Source organism: Netta rufina (genome assembly GCF_964035555.1).
Source record: "Netta rufina genome assembly, chromosome: 16".
Classification (NCBI taxonomy): domain Eukaryota; kingdom Metazoa; phylum Chordata; class Aves; order Anseriformes; family Anatidae; genus Netta; species Netta rufina.
The window spans coordinates 4,044,225-4,062,325 of NC_140140.1; the positions used below are offsets into that span (position 1 = coordinate 4,044,225).

At 43.7% G+C, this 18,101-nt stretch overlaps 1 protein-coding gene across 1 annotated transcript in view; it reads left to right on the plus strand.

The window, feature by feature from the left end:
• TRPC4AP (transient receptor potential cation channel subfamily C member 4 associated protein) overlaps positions 1–17,921 on the plus strand; it is a gene marked incomplete at its 5' end in the record, with an annotated part of 36,035 nt that extends 18,114 nt beyond the window's left edge. The window contains 12 exons of the mRNA XM_084296921.1: positions 615–803; positions 2,443–2,585; positions 6,537–6,668; positions 7,328–7,386; positions 9,766–9,867; positions 10,961–11,044; positions 11,383–11,473; positions 11,812–11,952; positions 13,604–13,712; positions 14,058–14,170; positions 14,356–14,562; positions 15,326–17,921. Of these exons, the coding sequence (XP_084153047.1) occupies positions 615–803; positions 2,443–2,585; positions 6,537–6,668; positions 7,328–7,386; positions 9,766–9,867; positions 10,961–11,044; positions 11,383–11,473; positions 11,812–11,952; positions 13,604–13,712; positions 14,058–14,170; positions 14,356–14,562; positions 15,326–15,463 (1,508 nt within the window). The 3' untranslated portion in view covers positions 15,464–17,921. The remainder of the gene's footprint in view (positions 1–614; positions 804–2,442; positions 2,586–6,536; positions 6,669–7,327; positions 7,387–9,765; positions 9,868–10,960; positions 11,045–11,382; positions 11,474–11,811; positions 11,953–13,603; positions 13,713–14,057; positions 14,171–14,355; positions 14,563–15,325) is intronic.
• Positions 17,922–18,101: the final 180 nt, after the last annotated feature.

Sequence of the window (18,101 nt, forward strand, 5' to 3'; positions counted from 1 at the left end):
ATTAACAACCCTCTAACTTGGGGCTGCCATCATGTGCTCCCCGCCTGTTCTACTCTATGATGAACTAGTTTGGGAAACAAATACTTAAAATGCTAAGAGCTTTCCAGCTAGTTACGGAAGTGAGCTAGTTCAGTTTGCTGTGAGGCAAACATTGCAGGAGGCAAAATGAAGGAGGTGGCATCACACACAGAAAGGAGGATGGAGCTGGCCCTTCTAAGGGCTGCTGCTTTATTTTCTGCCTGCTTAATTTTCAGCCAGATCAGTTTCTTGATATTGACTCGCTATGGGCTAGAAAACAGCAGTGTCAGCAAAAGGGAATTGTCCTGAAACAAGCAGTTAGAATAGGGTAGAATTGTTTTTTTATCCAGTGTAAATCCAGCGTAGACCAGTTTAGTGCTGATTGAATTATGCCTAGCATATGTACGCTCTCTCCCAGTTCTTAAGAGGAGAGTGCGCCAACGACTTCAATCTTTGGATCTTGTTAACTAGATGGAATTTGTTCCTGTGTACTTTCCTATATTTCTAATGTAGGTATTTTGGTACCTGTCAGTAGAGAGGTTTTGATGACTGTTGTGTTGGTGAGCCTGAGTCATAAAATAATTTTTCTTTTTCAGCTACGCTTCTGAATATTCCAGGCTTCATTGAGCGATTATGCAAACTGGCAACACGGAAGGTATCTGAAACAACGGGTACTTCCAGCTTCCTTCAGGAGTTAGAAGAATGGTATACCTGGCTGGACAATGCGCTTGTGCTTGATGCACTGATGAGAGTGGCAAATGAAGAGGCAGAGCAGAGCAGTACAGGTATCTGGCTTGCATTCCTCTAGCCACCATTAACAATGCATAGTTTGTCTTCTTCAGTATTTGTCATTTGTTGCTTTTCCTTTCAACCAGTATTGATTCCCCTTTTCTTGCATGAAAGACTGCCATATCAGCACTTAGGTCTGACTGTTTTGTTCTCATGTAGTGCTGATTAATTTTCACAAGCTGAAGTTAGCAAAAGGAAAAAAAAGTGTTCCAGGGCAACTGCCCTTTGCACGCCTAGATAACACTTACTTATAACACTTACTTGTAACACTACATCCTTAGAATTAGTCTTCCCCCAGAGTGACAAGAACACATCTGAGGTAAGTGACTACCAGAATTTGCTCTAAAACTTAGGCTGGTGGAACTTATTCTATATACTTCATACCAAGGAAGTGACCCCTTCTTTAAAAAGAAAAGCTTGTTCCAGGAGAGCATATGGAAGTGTTAACACAAACTTTGGAAAAAGCTTTAAAGCAACTGCCTGGTTTCTTTTTTCACCTTTCAATATTACAAAATTGCAATGCATGTTTTATTTAATTAAAAGCACTAAATAATGAAATGAAAATTATCCCCATAATTTGATAGCTAAATCTTTGCTTTTCTACTTCTTTAGAAGCTTTCTTCTTCATCTTTGTTAGTTTTGCAGAAACTATTCTAAAAAATTGAAAGTGCACAAAAGAATGAAGTATCTGCTCCAACAGCATCTTGTTCAGACCTTCATATGCCATCTTGGTGCAAACTAGAGACCGCTTAGTAGTCTGAAACAGAATTCACCAGGCAATTTTGTGGAGGTGCAACGTGCCCTGTTGCAGCTCTTGACCCACAAAATCAGTTAGCAAGCAAACCTAGACATGCTTTCCCAGAATACTGCCTCAGTCTCTAGTGGCTTGTGGCTTAGTGATTTATGAGTCAAAGGTAGTGTCTGTACTTTTTAGCCTTTGATGGTTTCGTTCCTCTGTGTTCCTGTCTGGTGACTGTTCCTTCCCATGGGTTTGAAAAGCATTCACGCTATCCTCTGGCAGGGCAGTTCGTGGCTTAGTTATGAATTGTGTAAAGAGCTAACTCTATTCTGAACTGCAACCTGCAGATTTCACTGTCCCCATTTCTGTGTGTCACTCATGATTTCATCACTTTTTCCACTTACAGTTGTGGCATGTTACATCCAGTTTCTCCCTTTAGCAATGTAATAGGGCTATGAAAATATTTAACTGTGGCCTAAGTATGCTGGTATTGAGGTACAAAATGGAAGCAGGCAAATAGTAAATGTATCTGATAATCTCACACTTATTTTTATTACCTTTCCTGCCGTGTCCTTTCTGATGCAGTATTCTATTATTCCTATCAGGTGATCCTAGTTATTTTATGTAGGTGATGCCATTTACCTTACGATGGAAAACTTACATAGTTTTAAAAAATCAAACTTTATCTCTTCTAAAGTTCCAGCTATATTTTTCCTCTTCTCTTGCATTTAATTTAAATTGGTTATTTGTTGTATGCCAATACTTTTAGTTGTGAAGAGGATTCAGGTAGACTTGCTGGTCTTACATCTGTGGTGTCTGAGTGTAAAAGTAATAACTGTAACGAACCCTTTCCTGTTGAAACTGCCTCAGGCTCACATCTTTGCCATCTTGTTCAGAGTCTTCTGATGAAAGTGGATTGGCCAACACCTCAACACGAACACAGCTTCCACAGTCCATGAAGATCATGCACGAGATTATGTATAAGCTGGAGGTGTTGTATGTTCTCTGTGTGTTGCTCATGGGGAGACAAAGGAATCAGGTAAGCATTTGCAAATGATCACACATGCAAAAGTTGAAGTCCCTGTAAACCTAAGTGCTCATTAATTAGGTCACGGACGCAGAAACATGAAGGGCAAAGCTCAAGGCATAAAGCTGGACAAATCCTATCATTGCGGTGATGCACAAACAAATAGGCAGTGTTTTGTTGCTGAGAATGAGCCACTGGGCAGCACAGCTTGTGACAACGTGGGGGTGGAGAGCTGCTGTGGAGCTGCTGCTGCTGTGGTGCAAGATGGATGCAGAGCAACAAAAGCTAATGGCAGGCCTTGATCTGGTACATACATGAAGGTACCCGTAGGCTGCCCTAATCTGCAGCATTAAGTGCCAGAAATCCCTCATCCAGGAATGGATCCTGGATCTGGTTTTGAGAAAGTGTGTGGCCATACCTGCGGGAGTTGCCTGGTAGGGTTTTCCTCCTCCTCGCAGCGTGCTGCTGACCTGCTTGGACAGACCCCGCCAGGCATTCCACTTGGGCTTCTTTCACTTCTGGAAGTCCTCTGGGGTTGTTTTTGCACTGGTGACTTTTGCAGTGCATTTCTGTGCCTCAGCCAAGTGAGCATGTTGTTAAACTCTCAGCTGAGAGGATACAGTTCAGTTTTGTCAGTACGAACTTTTCACTGCATAGAAATCCCACTCATCAGTTCCTTTTGCGTTTCTTGCCTTTGAAGTGAAAAATTAGTAATTTGTTCCCTACCTTACATAACTTCTGGAGAACCAGTCACTGCAGCTTGGCTATGGTTGGGTTTTAAACAGGTCAAAAGCATATTGTGAAGGGAAAGGGGAGGCAGTCTGTTGGTGCAGTTTTGTCAGATTTCCAGTGCGGGCAGTCTGCTCAGCTCAGCAGAGCAGCTTGGAATAGCTGGGTATTAGGATACCCTGGAGACTGGGAGGATCGCATTTTTTTGAGTTCTTGCAGGGTTGTTGTATTGGGCAAGAGTAGCTGTGTTTGGGGGCTGTTGCTTGAGCACATTTATCCTGAGCATTTTGTTTTTTGCTAGCAACCTCCCACCCTGTAGGACTCACAAATACTCATTACAGGCAGTCCTTTAAATATCTTAATCTGAATTTAAAGTAGAAGTGTGTTTGAAGTACAATTTTGCAACATAACTAACCTGTTCACAGTGAACCTACAAATGGATACTTAGCACTAAAATTAAATAGATTCTGTTTAATACTAACCAGAGGAAGCTAGCAATTCTTGCAGAAACCACAATTGCTATCATAAGAAACTTTTATTCCTGTTGTTAGTCCTTTTAGGAGGAAAAAAATATCTTTCTGTTGGGTATAATACAAAAAAAAAAAAACAACAAGCATGCTCAAGAAATAACTGGAACTACCAACAACCAGAACACAGATCTCTTAGGAGTTTTTTCTTCCATTGTATCAAGTCAGATAATTCATGCCTGCCCGATTTCACAAGAATGCAGTTTTACAGATGCCTCAGAAACTACTTGCAACTTGCACTCATCCCACACTGCCTGCTCAGGGAGCTGGATGTGCTCCTTTCCTGACCTCCCCAGTCAGTTCTCAAGTACTGCTGCCAGCTGCAACAAGGTGGCAAGTATGCTGCTGAAATAGCTAACTTGGAAGTTGACTCCTCTTTTATTTGCTAGGAAATCTCCTTATTCTTCCTTTGCCATTTCTGCCCTGATGCAAACTGTCTAAGGGTTAAACTGGCACGCAGTTCTCTTCTTCTCCGGGGTTCATTCAGGACTGGAGTTGCATTGTTGCAAGATTTAAAGTTATTTCACTCCCAAATGTTTTTTGTCCAGAGCCAGGTCCTTCTGTAAAATCCACTACTTTTGTTTGAACATAATAATATCCCTAGTTCCTTATCTGCATAAAACTTTCAGGGACTAGTGTGGCAGACGGGAATCCATTCCCCTTCTTGAGAGGAAGTCAGATTAAGAATCAGAACTGAGCTGTTCCGTGTGGAGCTGAGCTGCAGTAAGCAGGTAGTGGCAGTGTCTGCGACAGCACTTGTACTGACAAGCATTTCAGCTGCTCTCATTTCCTATCAGGAAATAAAAGCATAGGATCTGTAACATCAGTCTTCCAGTCTGTGCAGCCAAAGATCTTAATAGTTTAATATTGGAATAATTTTGTGCAGACTTTATAAAGGGCGTCACAGATCTGCTTCTGTCCGCTGTGGTAATCAATATAATGGTCTGACATTTTGCTTGAAGCATGATGCAGCTTCCTAAACTAAACCTGCTGCTGAATGTTTACTCTAAATCCTTGGTTTGAACTTGACTGACTTGCATAAATGGAAAACTGCTCGCAGTGACTTGGCTCCTACCTGCTGCCATGTTGGGAATGAACACACCCTTGGGGATAAGTGGTGTGTCACTGCAGATCTCTGCCTTTGCTCCCTTCTCATTATGGTCACACCCTAAATTACTCTCCTCATACATTTTTCTAGGCTGTTTTGTATGTCTCTATTGTGACAGATAATCAGTTCTTTTACTTGCTCCTGTTACAGGGAGACAAACCATGTACAGTTGAAGCTCGTAATAGCTTTAGTGGCAATAAAGTAATAGAATAATTTATATGAGGCTGGGCAGCAACAGGGGAAAGAAAGTCAAAGGAGTTTGAAGGATGGGTATGGAGCAGGGATTGTGTTGGCATCCCTGGATGGAGTAGTTGTAATGACCTTGGGGTCGTGGGGGGAGCACGATCCAAAGGCAGTGACTGTGACTCAGGAGCTTTGTCATGCAGCAGTCTGTCAGCAGAGCTTAAGAGTTCAGCAAACTAAAAGTAAACTGAATGTGTTTCAAATCAGGGAGGTGTCAGTTGGGTTGAGTGGTTTGTGCTCTGGAACTCCAAGCATGGACTCCAAGCTTCACAGTCCATCAGGGTGGCATGAGTGAGGTGGGAAGGAGCTGGGTGCTTCCTCCAATGCGATACTCACAGAGATGCCCAGAAGCAGGAATGTGATTTCCAGGTAGATGGGAAAGGTGGTGGCTACAGCCAAAAGGAACACAAAAGCCCATCAGCTATGCTGCTAACAGGAATAAGAATGAAAAACTGTAAAATAGCACTGGCTTTAATACTTCTAATTCATTCAGGTACTTGAGGAAAATAGAGCAAAATTGAGTGGTCTGCTTAAGTGCTGCTAGGCAGGATGCTACATCTCAAGGACAGCCTAGCTTATTGTTTAGGTGACTTAATTTTAAGGAACACAGCCTTTACTGCACTGGGGACTTGATTTTTATGGCTTGTTGGGCTGTGTAGTCGTGCATGATTTTCACATACACTGCCTCTCAAGGGATGCTGCTTGTCAAAGGCCTCCAGCTGATGAGGATTCCCCTTTCTATGGCTCATACTGCTCATCCTCCTAAGTGCTTACTTCAGAAGTATCAAAGCTTGGACTGTAGGTGCAAGCTGTTCGCACCAGAATTATTAGCTCTGTAGTCTGTTTCAAACATGTTGTGGTTGTGCTGCTAGGCTCTGTTTGCTAAGGACTCCTGCCTAGGTTACATGCACAAAAAGTGTATCAGTATTTTATGTTGTCTTCAGAGGGCTGCCTTGGCTTTAGCTGTGTGAACTAGGAAGGCAGAGGGTGCTCAGTGGGTGACCGGCAGCAGAATGTTTGCAGCTTGGTTTTGTGATGCACAGAAGTTGGGTATGGATGTATTTTCAGTGCGTTACAAGTGATCACCCAATTTCCAAAGCTTGTCCTAGAGTCAGAGTGGTTAATTCAAAAAGCAGCTCAGAGTTTTCTTCCAGAATGTGTTTCCTATCCATGACCAACAGATTGAAGCTAACGATGCATCGTGGTCAGTATGCACACTACCATGCACACGTGGTATTAGATAAAGAATTGACTCTTTCTGTTGTCAGAGGATGATGTAGTTGTGCACATCTGTTTTCCAGACTGTTATATCTGTATTTGAGGCTGCAGCGAGTACTTCCTTCTCTTCTTTTCCAGGTTCATAAAATGATAGCAGAGTTCAGACTGATTCCTGGCCTCAATAATTTGTTTGACAAACTCATCTGGAGGAAGCATTCAGCATCAGCTCTTGTTCTGCATGGACACAATCAAAATTGTGACTGTAGCCCAGTGAGTAACTTTTTAAGTACTGTGTTGGATTTTGATGTGATTACCTAGTAACTCTGAGGAATTGTACTGAGTAACTAAATGCCTGTATAAGTTAAGTGAGGCACAGTAGGACTCAGGTTTTTTGGGTTTTCTAATGCAAGTTAGAATGGTTCATTCTAACAATTCAGCAGAGGACAATTCAGCCTCTTTCCAATCTCCCAGTTTGGGAGTTGTGAAAGGGGTAAATTTTTTGGTCTCTGGAGGCAAAAGTGGGAGAAGACCAAAACTATTGAAATGATAGCTGATGGGTCTAGCAAGGACAGCCACAGAGCAGAAAATGAATTGCAAAGAGTCGAGTTGGTTTTGGTTTTGTTACTCAAACCTAGATACCCTAAACCAATAAGCATAGTGAGGACTTTTTTTTTTTTTTTTTTTTTTTGCCTTTGTGGTGAGAAGAAATTAACTGTTACATGCATAGGATTGCAAGTAGCCTCTTCTGTTCTATTTTTGGGAAGCCTGCAAAGTGCACCCTTCTCCTTTTATGCAAGTCATTTGCTCTACTGTCCAAATGGGTTTGATTTGGATAGGTTTTCAATTCAGCTGTTTCATGTCAGCTTGGTAATTAATGATGGCCAAAAATACCAAAGCAGTTTTGTTGACCTTTATTCTCTCTTTTTCAGGACATTACTTTAAAGATACAGTTCTTGAGGCTTCTTCAGAGCTTTAGTGATCACCATGAGTGAGTATGAAAAGCTCCAGTAAATTGTGGCTCTGCAGTATTGTTTGTCTGGTTGCAGTTACAGCAGGTCTCCTAGGCACGGTGCCTGCTCTGTGAATGGAACATTGTACTGTCCTTAAACATTTGTTCAGATGTTATGTGCCTTCCAGCTCCTCTATGAAAAGACTGTGGCTGTGTTCTCCAGTGGGCAAGTTTAATGTGTCCATTGATGATTGAGACGAGCCTGTTTTGCTTAATGTTGAGTTGAACTGAAACATTTATGTGATGAGTTACTACTTTGTGGCTGCAGGACGAAGGTGGCAGCTTTCATGATGCTGTTTCTCTCTTTTCCCTGAGTCGGTAGTGAGCAGTGTGCTCACAAGAGGCTTTTTCCCTGTGTGTACACATTCGGGTTTAATTCAGAGTAGAACAAGCCAAAAATGTCTGTTGAAAGATCAGGGTGAAAGACAGCACATCTCTGAAAGAGGTCAACTGAAGAGGGTGGGAAGATGCAATTGCTGTCTAAATGCCAGCAATGGAGGAAGACCTGATTAAGCATGATTATGCAGTGGAAAATGTTAGGGGAACAATTATCTGGAAGCTAGGTTGGAAATAGGAAGAAGGGCTCTGTTTGCCTTCAGAAGGCATACTTGCGAAGCTTGATTCTGCCGTAGGAGTTGAGGGGTGATGGAGGTTTCTTTAAATGCCTTTACTCAAGAGACATACTTCCTCTGATGCAGAGAATTGTTGCTGTAGTTTGACTTGCAGAATCGCATCTTGCGTTCTGTAAGTGTCCTGCTGCTCTAATTCAGCCCTGCAAGGTGGTTTCATGTTCCTTAGCAAACCTCTGCATTTGAGGCATATTGCACTAAATACGCATGTGCATATTCACTTATTGCCTAGCTGGTGTTGTTTACAGCCCAGGGTGGTAATATTTTTTGAAAGATTTAACAAATCCCATTAAATTTCTTAGACGTGCATATTGGAAGTGGCAGCCTTTTTGGTTAGGGAATGTTAGTTATAAGAGTGGGGAGCTGCTGAACATATTTTACACGTAAGGGGATGGCTGACCTGTCATAGATCCTTCTTTAAAGATGTTGTTTGCTGAGGAATCACTCCAGGTTTTCCAGTAAGATCTCTCTAGATGATGTTCTTACTGAAGTGACTACTACAGAGACGTCAGGCTTGTTTAAATGGAAAACAGCTTTCATCTGTAGCATTTGAGCAGATGGAATGTGTGGAATCCGGTTAAGGTTTTTAAACAAGTGGTTGCATAAACTCTATGAAATCAGTCTAGTGGAGTTAGCTGAGAACACAATGGGAGTAAGTGCTTATATACTGGTACTGACTTCACTAAAATTGTGAATAAGCTAAACTTGCAGAACTGTTCATGCATGGAGAGAGAGAGGCTGTGTTTTCATTACAGAGGCCTGTTGATCCAGATCAAAAGGAACTTCACATGGCACTTGTTGGGCACTTATCTGGAAGATAGTGTTTGAAGCAAGAGGGCATCCCTGTCGCTTCTCTGGTCTAATAACTTATCTTCTTTGTAGTTGCTGTATTTCGATGAATAGGTTCTACTTTGTACACCCTTACGCTCTGAGCAATTTGCAGTAGGAGGACGTTAAGGAAACGTGCTGGAACTGGGGAAGGAGTCGGGCAATGGGAGCCTCTGGAGTACATTTCTACATTGTCAGACCTGTCCTACTAAACTCTGGAAACTTCATTTTTTCCACAGATAAACTCATTGGTTTTCATAAAGGAAAAAAAAAAATCTCTATTTGATAAATTGTTTTATGCAAATTCCCTATTATAATATCCATTCCGATTCTCTGTTTTATAAAGTCTTTAAATATTTCCAGAGTAAACAGTTTGCTTAAAGTAATAAAAATACCAGGAAGACTGAGTACTCCTTTGCAGTTTCTTCTTTCTAATTGAGGCTAATTACTGATGAACAGCAAGATCACTATATGGCAGAGAAAAAGCGTTGGAAGCTGTGGAAAAGTTTGCTGTTTAAGTCTACTGAAATTCAGCAAACTTGCTGAGATTTTCAGAAACTTGTACCATCTGGAAGCAAATATTTACAAAACAAACCATAAGATCCTGAACAGATCAGCAAAGAATAGGAATCTCAAAGCAGTTTGGTGTTGAAACTTGTGTTTGGCAAATTTCAAAGACAGCTTACAAAACAGCAGCTAGTTGGCCTAGTTTGGGAGTGTGCTGTGGTCAAGGAAGTAGAGTGTGAAAGGCTGTGAGAGCTGGAGAGGTGAAAACTTATTGCCTAAGACCTGCAGCCCTTATAGGGCTGTGGCATTTCTTTTCATAGCGCTGCACACTTGTCTGCCTCTTGAATGGATTCATCGTGTTTTTCTCCCCTACTCCCCAACTGTCTTGCTTTAGGAACAAATATCTCCTTTTAAACAGTCAAGAACTTAATGAGCTGAGTGCAATCTCCCATAAAGCCAACATCCCTGAAGTTGATGCAGTTGTCAACACAGACAGGTGAGTAGGGATACAAAATTTAAGGTCAGCAGCTTCCAGCATTGTGCAAACACTTACATTGGAGGTTTGGTGTCACCTATTTTGTTTGAGATCCCATGGTCTGCCACGCTTATGTTAATTTCAGTGACGTTCTTCAGCAGGAAGTGTCTAGCTGTTTTTGTACAATGTGGTCATTAGCAAATTTAAAGCGTGTTGTGTTCTCTGAGTAAGGCCTTCTAAAAACAGAAGCAGCTTGAAACGGGGATTTTGGTTTCATGACCTGGACTTCATTATTATGTGCTCAGTCTGCCTGTTTGTCTGGCCTTTCTCACTACTAGCATTGCGGACACAGCTGGAAAGTAAGCTGTGATCCCTCCAGTACATGACTTGCTGCTATGAATAAATCTTAAGTTTTTTGATTGAGAAGTAGTTTGTGCACACACGATGTCCATTACAGGTCTGTGTATTTTAAGAACAGCTAATAACTAGAGTAAGTTAATTAGATTAATGTGTTAAAACTCCTTACGGAATCACTAGTATTATATTTGATTATCTGTTCAATTGACTATTTTGATTTAATGAGCACTTTAATACGCATCTCTGATGTACAGACCTCCCAAAGTGAAAAACATTGAGTTCAGTTGTCAGAAGACTCCTAGATTGCCAGCAGGGACTTGGTCTGCACAGGGCAGACTTACCTCACTTTGAAAGGGAATTCTCTGAGATTTCTAGATTATAACTATTATCATAATAATTTGCCTAATTGGTAAGAAATGGCATCCGTATTACTTGGCCCATTTCCTTCTAAGCACAGATACCTGCCTGCCTTTGTCTGGAATAAGTTGAATAAGTACATAAGGGGAAAAATTCACCCTGTACACTAAGTGTACAGAGAGGAAACAGAACAAGGGTGTCAGCATCTCTGGCTGCCCTGCAGAACACTACCACTGGTAGAGCTAAGTCACGAAAGTTAATGAATATTCATGTTGCATATTCAATACTGGTAGTTAATTTATCACTCCAACCTCTGGAGAAGAGATTGGATTCATTGTCCTACAAGGTGCAATAGAAAGAGCTCTCCTGCTCATACTGTCATTTCTTCATGTGCCTTTAGGAGTCTTGTCTGTGATGGGAAAAGAGGTTTGTTGACCAGACTTCTTCAGGTCATGAAGAAGGAACCAGCTGAATCCTCCTTCAGGTGAGTTAATTTTACATTGCTGTGTGCTGTTCTGAGTTGACTGGAAGGTGAATTTGTTTTCATACAGCTCACAACAGTTGAAAATGCTTGAAAACCATAAGCTGTGAAGAGAATGTGGCTTTGTTGCACTTGGCATTCTCCCTCACCTGCACTACCACTGTAGCCAAAGTTTGCATTGGACCTCATACCCAATACGGTCAGTGATTTTCTGCAGGATTAACAGATCTCTCTCCAGCTTCAGGTTGGAATGAAACTGATTAGGAAATTTGGTTTAAATTATAGTTGTGATAAATTCCTACCCTTGCTCCAGAGTTAAAATCTCTTCTTCCATTTCTTAGGTTTTGGCAGGCAAGGGCAGTTGAAAGTTTTTTGCGAGGCACCACCTCCTATGCAGACCAGATGTTTCTGCTAAAGAGAGGACTTCTGGAGGTAATGAACTGCACGTCCAGCTTCTTCTGTAGCACATCTCTGTAGCAATTGAGAAGGATTTATCTGTAAAGAAATCAAATTTAAAATGCAGTTTTTATCAGGCAATTTTCGAAAGGTATTTGTGAATTCTACATGTGGCAACCAGGCATGGGGTGGCCAGCTCTATAGCCTGCATCATTGGGAAGTTAATTTCATAAAAGACTCATCTGAATTGTTGTATTTAGTTCTGTTACTTAAGAACTAAACCTACAGATAAGTGTTTGAAATAGTGATTAAATCAAAGTCTCTGCTGTATTTGGGCTAAACCATGGCAATAACATGTTTTCCTCCCATGACAGCATATTCTCTACTGCATTGTTGATAGTGAGTGCAAATCACGGGATGTGCTTCAGAGTTACTTTGACCTTCTGGGAGAACTGATGAAATTCAATATTGATGCATTCAAGAGGTTCAACAAGTACATCAACACAGATGAGAAGGTAAATATTTGTAAAAGTTGTCCCCAGCGGGTCAGATTACAGCCTCTTATAACCAAATACAGCACTAGGAAACTCGGATTGCTTTGCTGCTTTTGGTGCATCTGTTGAGCCTGGTGCACAATAAACACAGAGCAGTGAGCTGCCAAAGTCTCTTCACAAGTGCGTATGTTGCTGCATACAATCATGTTCTTAGAAGTGTTCCCAGCTGCTCTGAGTCAGCAAGTGCTGAGCTGTTCAGAAAATGTTGCCTGTTACATGCTCGCGCGGGTCCAAGGTCAGGGCTCAAAGATGGTAGAACAATTCCTGTGAAATGACTGAGTTCTGGGTTAAGCTGATAGTTACAGACATTCAAACAGGCTCCAAAAATTGTTTCACTGGAGCTTCTTTAAAAAAGAAAGGGGGGGGGGGCTGATTTGATGTACATGAGTTAAAACACTCGTTAATATTTGATAATGCAAAATTGTATACCTTTTGATATTATTTGAAGTCGTGGGTGTTTTAAGATGTCATAGTTGATGTAATTACCTAGAAAACTGAGTTGTACATGTAGATCAAGAATGGGCAGCTCTCTGCAAAACGGTTTCTTGTTTTTATGCACTTCTATGTGTGTAACATCAGCTGTTGGGAAGGTTTTGAATGGTCTCACACTCTTGCTTATGATACGTTAATTTTTCTCTGTTTGCTGTCAGGTCTGGCAGATCTTGGAGAATCATAGCAGAGGTGCATTTCCAAGAGAGGTGTATTTAATGTCAGGTTGTTCTTTGGTTAACTGTCCTCACACATTCTAGAGAATCTACCTATATACTTTGTGATTTCTACCTTCTGGTCTATAACTTTTTAAAAATTTGGGTTGGTAAGAATCCCTCGCTGTATTCCTTCTCAGCACTATCTGATGTGCAAAGCAAGTGTAGGGAAATAGGGAGCTAGAGGAACCACAGAGCCCAGCAGCCCTTCTGTCATTCATCTCTTTTAGAAGAAATAGTGTGTGAAATCCTGATCTCATTGACGTGACAGGGAGAGCTTCATAATAGACATTAGTAATGCCAGGACTGTCTTGGAGGTTTTTCTGTTCCTTAACGTTTTTAAGGTACTTACTGTAGGGATCCTTTGGACGGCCTTCACTGCCAGTATTGGCTTCGGCTGGGCGAGGCAGATCAGGAGTGTCTATCTCCTGTTACTCTTGTTAGGGTTAATAAAAAAATAATGAGGATATGTACTGGTGTGGTGAGGAAATGACCAGATGCATTTTGGCATTCAGAACCTACCTTAGGTCTTGCTCTCCTTTTTGAAGGGAAGGGGAAGTTGAGTGCATTGGTGTTTGCTTTTGTTGGTGGTGTGTGTGGTTTAGGTGTTGGTGCTCAAAATTCAAGGTGTGGTTTCTCCTGTAACGTTCAAGAACTGTATTCTTCCAGTGTTGAGAACCTGGAACACACTGACTGCCCTACTCACTGCATCCTGTCTGTAGCTCTTCCTGCTCAGGTTCGCTGGTCTGTTCCTCTTGTGCCAACGAGGTAATTGGTTAGTACACCTCTTGGCCATACACGTTCTGAAAATGTTACTAAATGCTGTTCCATGAGGCCTTATCTCTGAGTGCTCATGTACAATGACTTTGCATTTTTTTAATGCAACGCTATGAATTTCTTCTCTCTAGTTCCAGATATTTTTGAATCAGATCAACAGTTCTTTGGTTGACTCCAACATGCTGGTTCGCTGCATTACGCTGTCCCTGGACCGATTTGAGAATCAGTCTGATGCTAAAGGTAAAGAATAAGAAATGGCATGGGTGTGTGGCTGTGATAATGCTCATTTTCGTAGAATCATAGAATATCCTGAGTTGGAAGGGACCCAGTGATTATCGAGTTCAACTCCTGGGTCCCCAAAGAACCATCAAAAAAATCAGACCATGTGTCTGAGAGCATTGTCCAAATGCTTCTTGAACTCAAATTTTAAGCCTGGGCTTTGCAAGTTTGGGTATCAAACAGAGAAAAGGTCACCTTGCAGGTTTGTTCTTACAGCCTGAGCACCAGTTCTTACTGCTGAGTTGCTTGGATCAATGTGTCTGAACTGTTAAGTACCTGATGATTGTCTTTTTTCTCTTGCTGCAGTTGCAGAAGTCCTGTCAGAGTGCCGCCTGTTATCATATATGTCCCAGATGTCCATGAGAATGTCCTTTCTTTTCCGTCTCATTAATATTATTCATGTACAGACACTTACACAGGTAAAGAGCTGACAGTAACTTCGTTGTTATCTTGTTGGTACTGTGTAGGGATGAACTGGGCTGGGAACAGGGAGGAACCTGGCTTCTCTGAGGAGACCCCATGTCCCTTCTTTCTTGATACATGTATACAACTGATACCTCAGGGGTTGTTGTTGTTGTTTGACCTGCTGTTATTTTATTTTTAGGAAAACGTCAGTTGTTTGAACACAAGTTTAGTTATCCTAATGCTGGCCCGAAGGAAAGAAAAGCTACCTTTTTATCTGCGCACTTTGCAACAGATGGAATACACAGAAAAATATCCAGGTTTCATCCTGAACAACTTCCATAGTCTTCTGCGATTCTGGCAACAGCATTACCTCAATAAGGATAAGGACAGCACCTGCTTAGAAAATGTACGTGAACCTCTTACTGTAGCCAGAATCCTCCAGAGCAGTATCTGTCTGTTAGCCACCTAGCAAAAATGGGGTGGCAGGGTGCCCTGGGTCCTGCAGCGCCTGGACCCTGGGTTGCAATGTTTGTGCCATGGTTTGCAGCGACCCTTCTGTGGCTTCCTGGGCTGCAGAGAGGAGATGATGCTGAGAGCAAAGCTGTCTGCTGTTGCTGCGTCTCAGAGTGCAGTACTTGCTGTTTTCAGCTGCTGCTTGGCACTTGGAAGTGGCTAGTTGTCCTGGGTGTAAAGGCTTCGGGCAATCCATGGTGTAGAGGGAGACTGCCAGCACTTGGTTGTTGCAGGAGACGCTTTTTGGCCTTAAAAGAATGACATAAGGGGGATGCGAGCAGGGAGGCTGTCTTGTCTTTGTGTCCTGCCTAGGAGCGGGAGCTGCTGCCAGCACGGGCTTCAGCTGCAGCACTGCAGTGTCCCAGTTTGTGTTTGGACAACAGAGGAGGAGTTTGAGCTCGTGTGTGTGTGTGTGTGTGTGTGTGCACTGCTCCCAGACGGCATTGCTTGCCCACCCGTGCGGGCGGTGTTTGCCCTGGGTTGCCCCGGGAGGGCGGGCTGGGTGGGAACGGGGGCTAAAAGTGTGTGGCTGGGGCAGTCAAGCTGAGTAGGAAGCAATTCTCAGTTTTCTCTGCTGAATGCCTGTGAGATGTCTCTTCTGCTGGGTGGCAGTACCTGCTGAGCACGCTAACCGGTCTCTTCGTCTCTTCCCACAGAGCTCATGTATTAGTTTTACCTACTGGAAAGAGACTGTATCTATACTGCTCAGTCCGGACCGGACGTCCCCCTGTGCCATAGTTAGCTACATCGACGAGGCGTATATGGACATTGACAGAGACTTTTCTGAGGAGTAATTCTTCGCTCTGGCTTCTGATGGACAGCGCTTGGAGGGTACCTCGCAGCCCGTGGATTTTCAGGGATTCGCTGTGTAGTGTGTGTGCGCGTGCGCGGCTTGGAACCGCTGACTGTTACTGCATTGTCAAAACCCCGGTCCCCATCTCTGATCTCTAACGGAGGAGACTTTGAGAGCTCTCTGGGCAACACATTCAGGGATGTATCTTCCAGTTGTTCTGGGATAAAAAATAATCACCTGCAAAAACTGATCTTTTTTCTTCCCTCCTCCCACCCCCGCCCCGTTAAATGTGGCTGGTCAGAGCTCTTTGTGCTGACGGACGAGGATTCTCTGTACGTGCCAACTTAGTGATGGCTCCCTTTCATGGCTACCCCAACTAGCAAGTCACAAAGCACAGAAATTGCCCTCCAAATGTGAGGTCCAAGGAGCCAGTCTGCTTGGGACCCTGACACACCAGCCACATGCAGAGCCACCACGAGGACTCCCTCCAGGTGCACCTCTTCTGTTGGGGTTTGGAATCGGGTTTAGGGTTGGTTAGAGTGTGTGTGTGTGTGTGTGTGCATGTGTGCGCGCGTGTGCGCTTTTAATTCCTGAGAGCCCTAGCTCCAGTCACGTCTTTCTCATCTACTTTTGGATCATTTGGTACTAAATCTGTTCAGCCGCTGTCTATATGTTAGGAGAGAACCTCTGCTCCTGCTGTCTTTCCTGCAGATCCTTCCTCTCCGAAGGTGTTTCACAACGGTGCAGAGAACAGAGACATTTCAGCAGTGGTGGAATTGCAACAGGGGTTGGCTTTTTCACAGAGCACTAGCATTAAAATATACTAATTTTTTTAAACTTGGGGCTTGTCCCTTCTTGGATAACTAATCGGGTTTTAAAGTACTTTTCAGGACCATTGCTCTTAATGCTAACCTGCTATGCGTGGAAGTCTTATGTCAGTCTGCTTTCAGCCCTTAATATCAATACACACACATTAATCTTGAAGTGCAATATTTATTGGAAATGTCAGTTTTTCCTGGATCAGTTTGAATGAGAATGTGTTAAGTACTGGGAATAAACACTCCTAGTTGAAAGTAACTTTGCAGGATGTGTTGGGAAAGGGAGAAAGCAGGTTTTTGGCGGTCACGAGTGCCAGACCTGTGCACACCCTGCCTGCTCACCACCATTGTGTTGCTCCAAGACAGTCACATTCCCAGGAATGAAATACAGCCTGAAGTCCTGAGCCACTGTATTTAAGTCAAAAGGTATGAATCTTGCAGCTCCAGCTAAAAGGAAACCGGTTTTCTTTTTCAAACATGCATCTAGATTTTTTTTTAAATCTGTTATTTGATGAGACAATTTGGTTTCAGCTCCCTCCAGGGTGTCCCTGAGCTGTAGCATTTTGTCTCTAATCCATGCCCTGGAATGAAACCCCCCTCTGAGGGGTCCCTGTGCTGGGGCCCGGATGAGCGGACGAGGCTTCCAGCCCCCAGTGCAGGACTTGCTCTCCAGCAGTTGCCCCTCTCCTCTTGCTTATCTCACCCTTCGTGTCCTGCTGCGGACCTGCAGTCACAACTCTGCTTGCAGGGTGCTCAGAGCTGCTGAGCTTGAGCATAAGCCTGGAGCCCCTGGGGAGCCTTCGGTGTCCTGGGGGCTGAGTCCCTGGGGCAGGCTCTGCCCAGCTCTGGTGAGGGCCCTCCAGTCCTGTCCCCCCCCTGGGGTCAGGGACTTCTTCCACTGGCAGCTGCACCTCCCTGCTCTTCATCAGGTCACCCCAGCCGGTCCCCTCCCTCCCCCCAGCTAATTTCTTTCTCATCTGTACTTTTTTGTTCTTGGGTATTTGTGTTTTTGGTGTATCTTTGCTTCTTCTTAACTGTAATAGATGTACACTTAAAATAAATGCTTCAAATTAAAAGGCTTTTAAGTTAAGGGATGCCTTTTCCATAGTCTAGTTAATTGGTGCATCCAGCGATTGCTGCTATACCCCTGCAGAGTCTCATTTCCATCTCTGTTTTTATGTAACGCACCGGTGAGGGCCAAGCTGTGGCTGTCCTTGGCTAGGGGCCTGCGTGAGGCTGAGCTGAAATAACCCCAGCCGGCTTCTGCCTCGGGGATCCCTCCCCGCCATGGGGGCACAGCCATCTACTTGGTCCTGTGTTTGGGGTCCTCACCTGCTAGAGGCAGCTTGGCTTTGCTTTCACCTTCAGGTGTGCGCAGGAGGCTGAGCTGGCTGCCTGCAGAGGGCATGGGCAGGGAAACCGCGGCGGCTCCTCCAGGGAGGGAGCGCTCTGGGGAAAGGTTCTGCTCACTGGGGGCACAGCCATGAGCACGGTGAGTGCTGCTGCCAGCTCATGTGTCCACGGCAGGTACCTTAAGCAGCTTTTCCGAGAGGGACCAGGCAGCTCCATCCTTGTTGTGGCTTATTTACGGAGAGCACAGGGAGGAAGGGGCCTGCACGGGGCTGGGGGGTGCTCGCTGACCCCAATCAAGGCGGCAGCAGCTCTGTGCGGGGACGGGGTGGAGGTGGGAGCCCTGGCGCTAACCTGCAGCTGGAAGTCTGCACTACCCCCACGGCTCACTGAGGTGCGTGCTGCCCAGATTAATGCCAATTTACTAACTGCAAATAAACATATTAAATGGAAACTTATTAAAGAAATTTA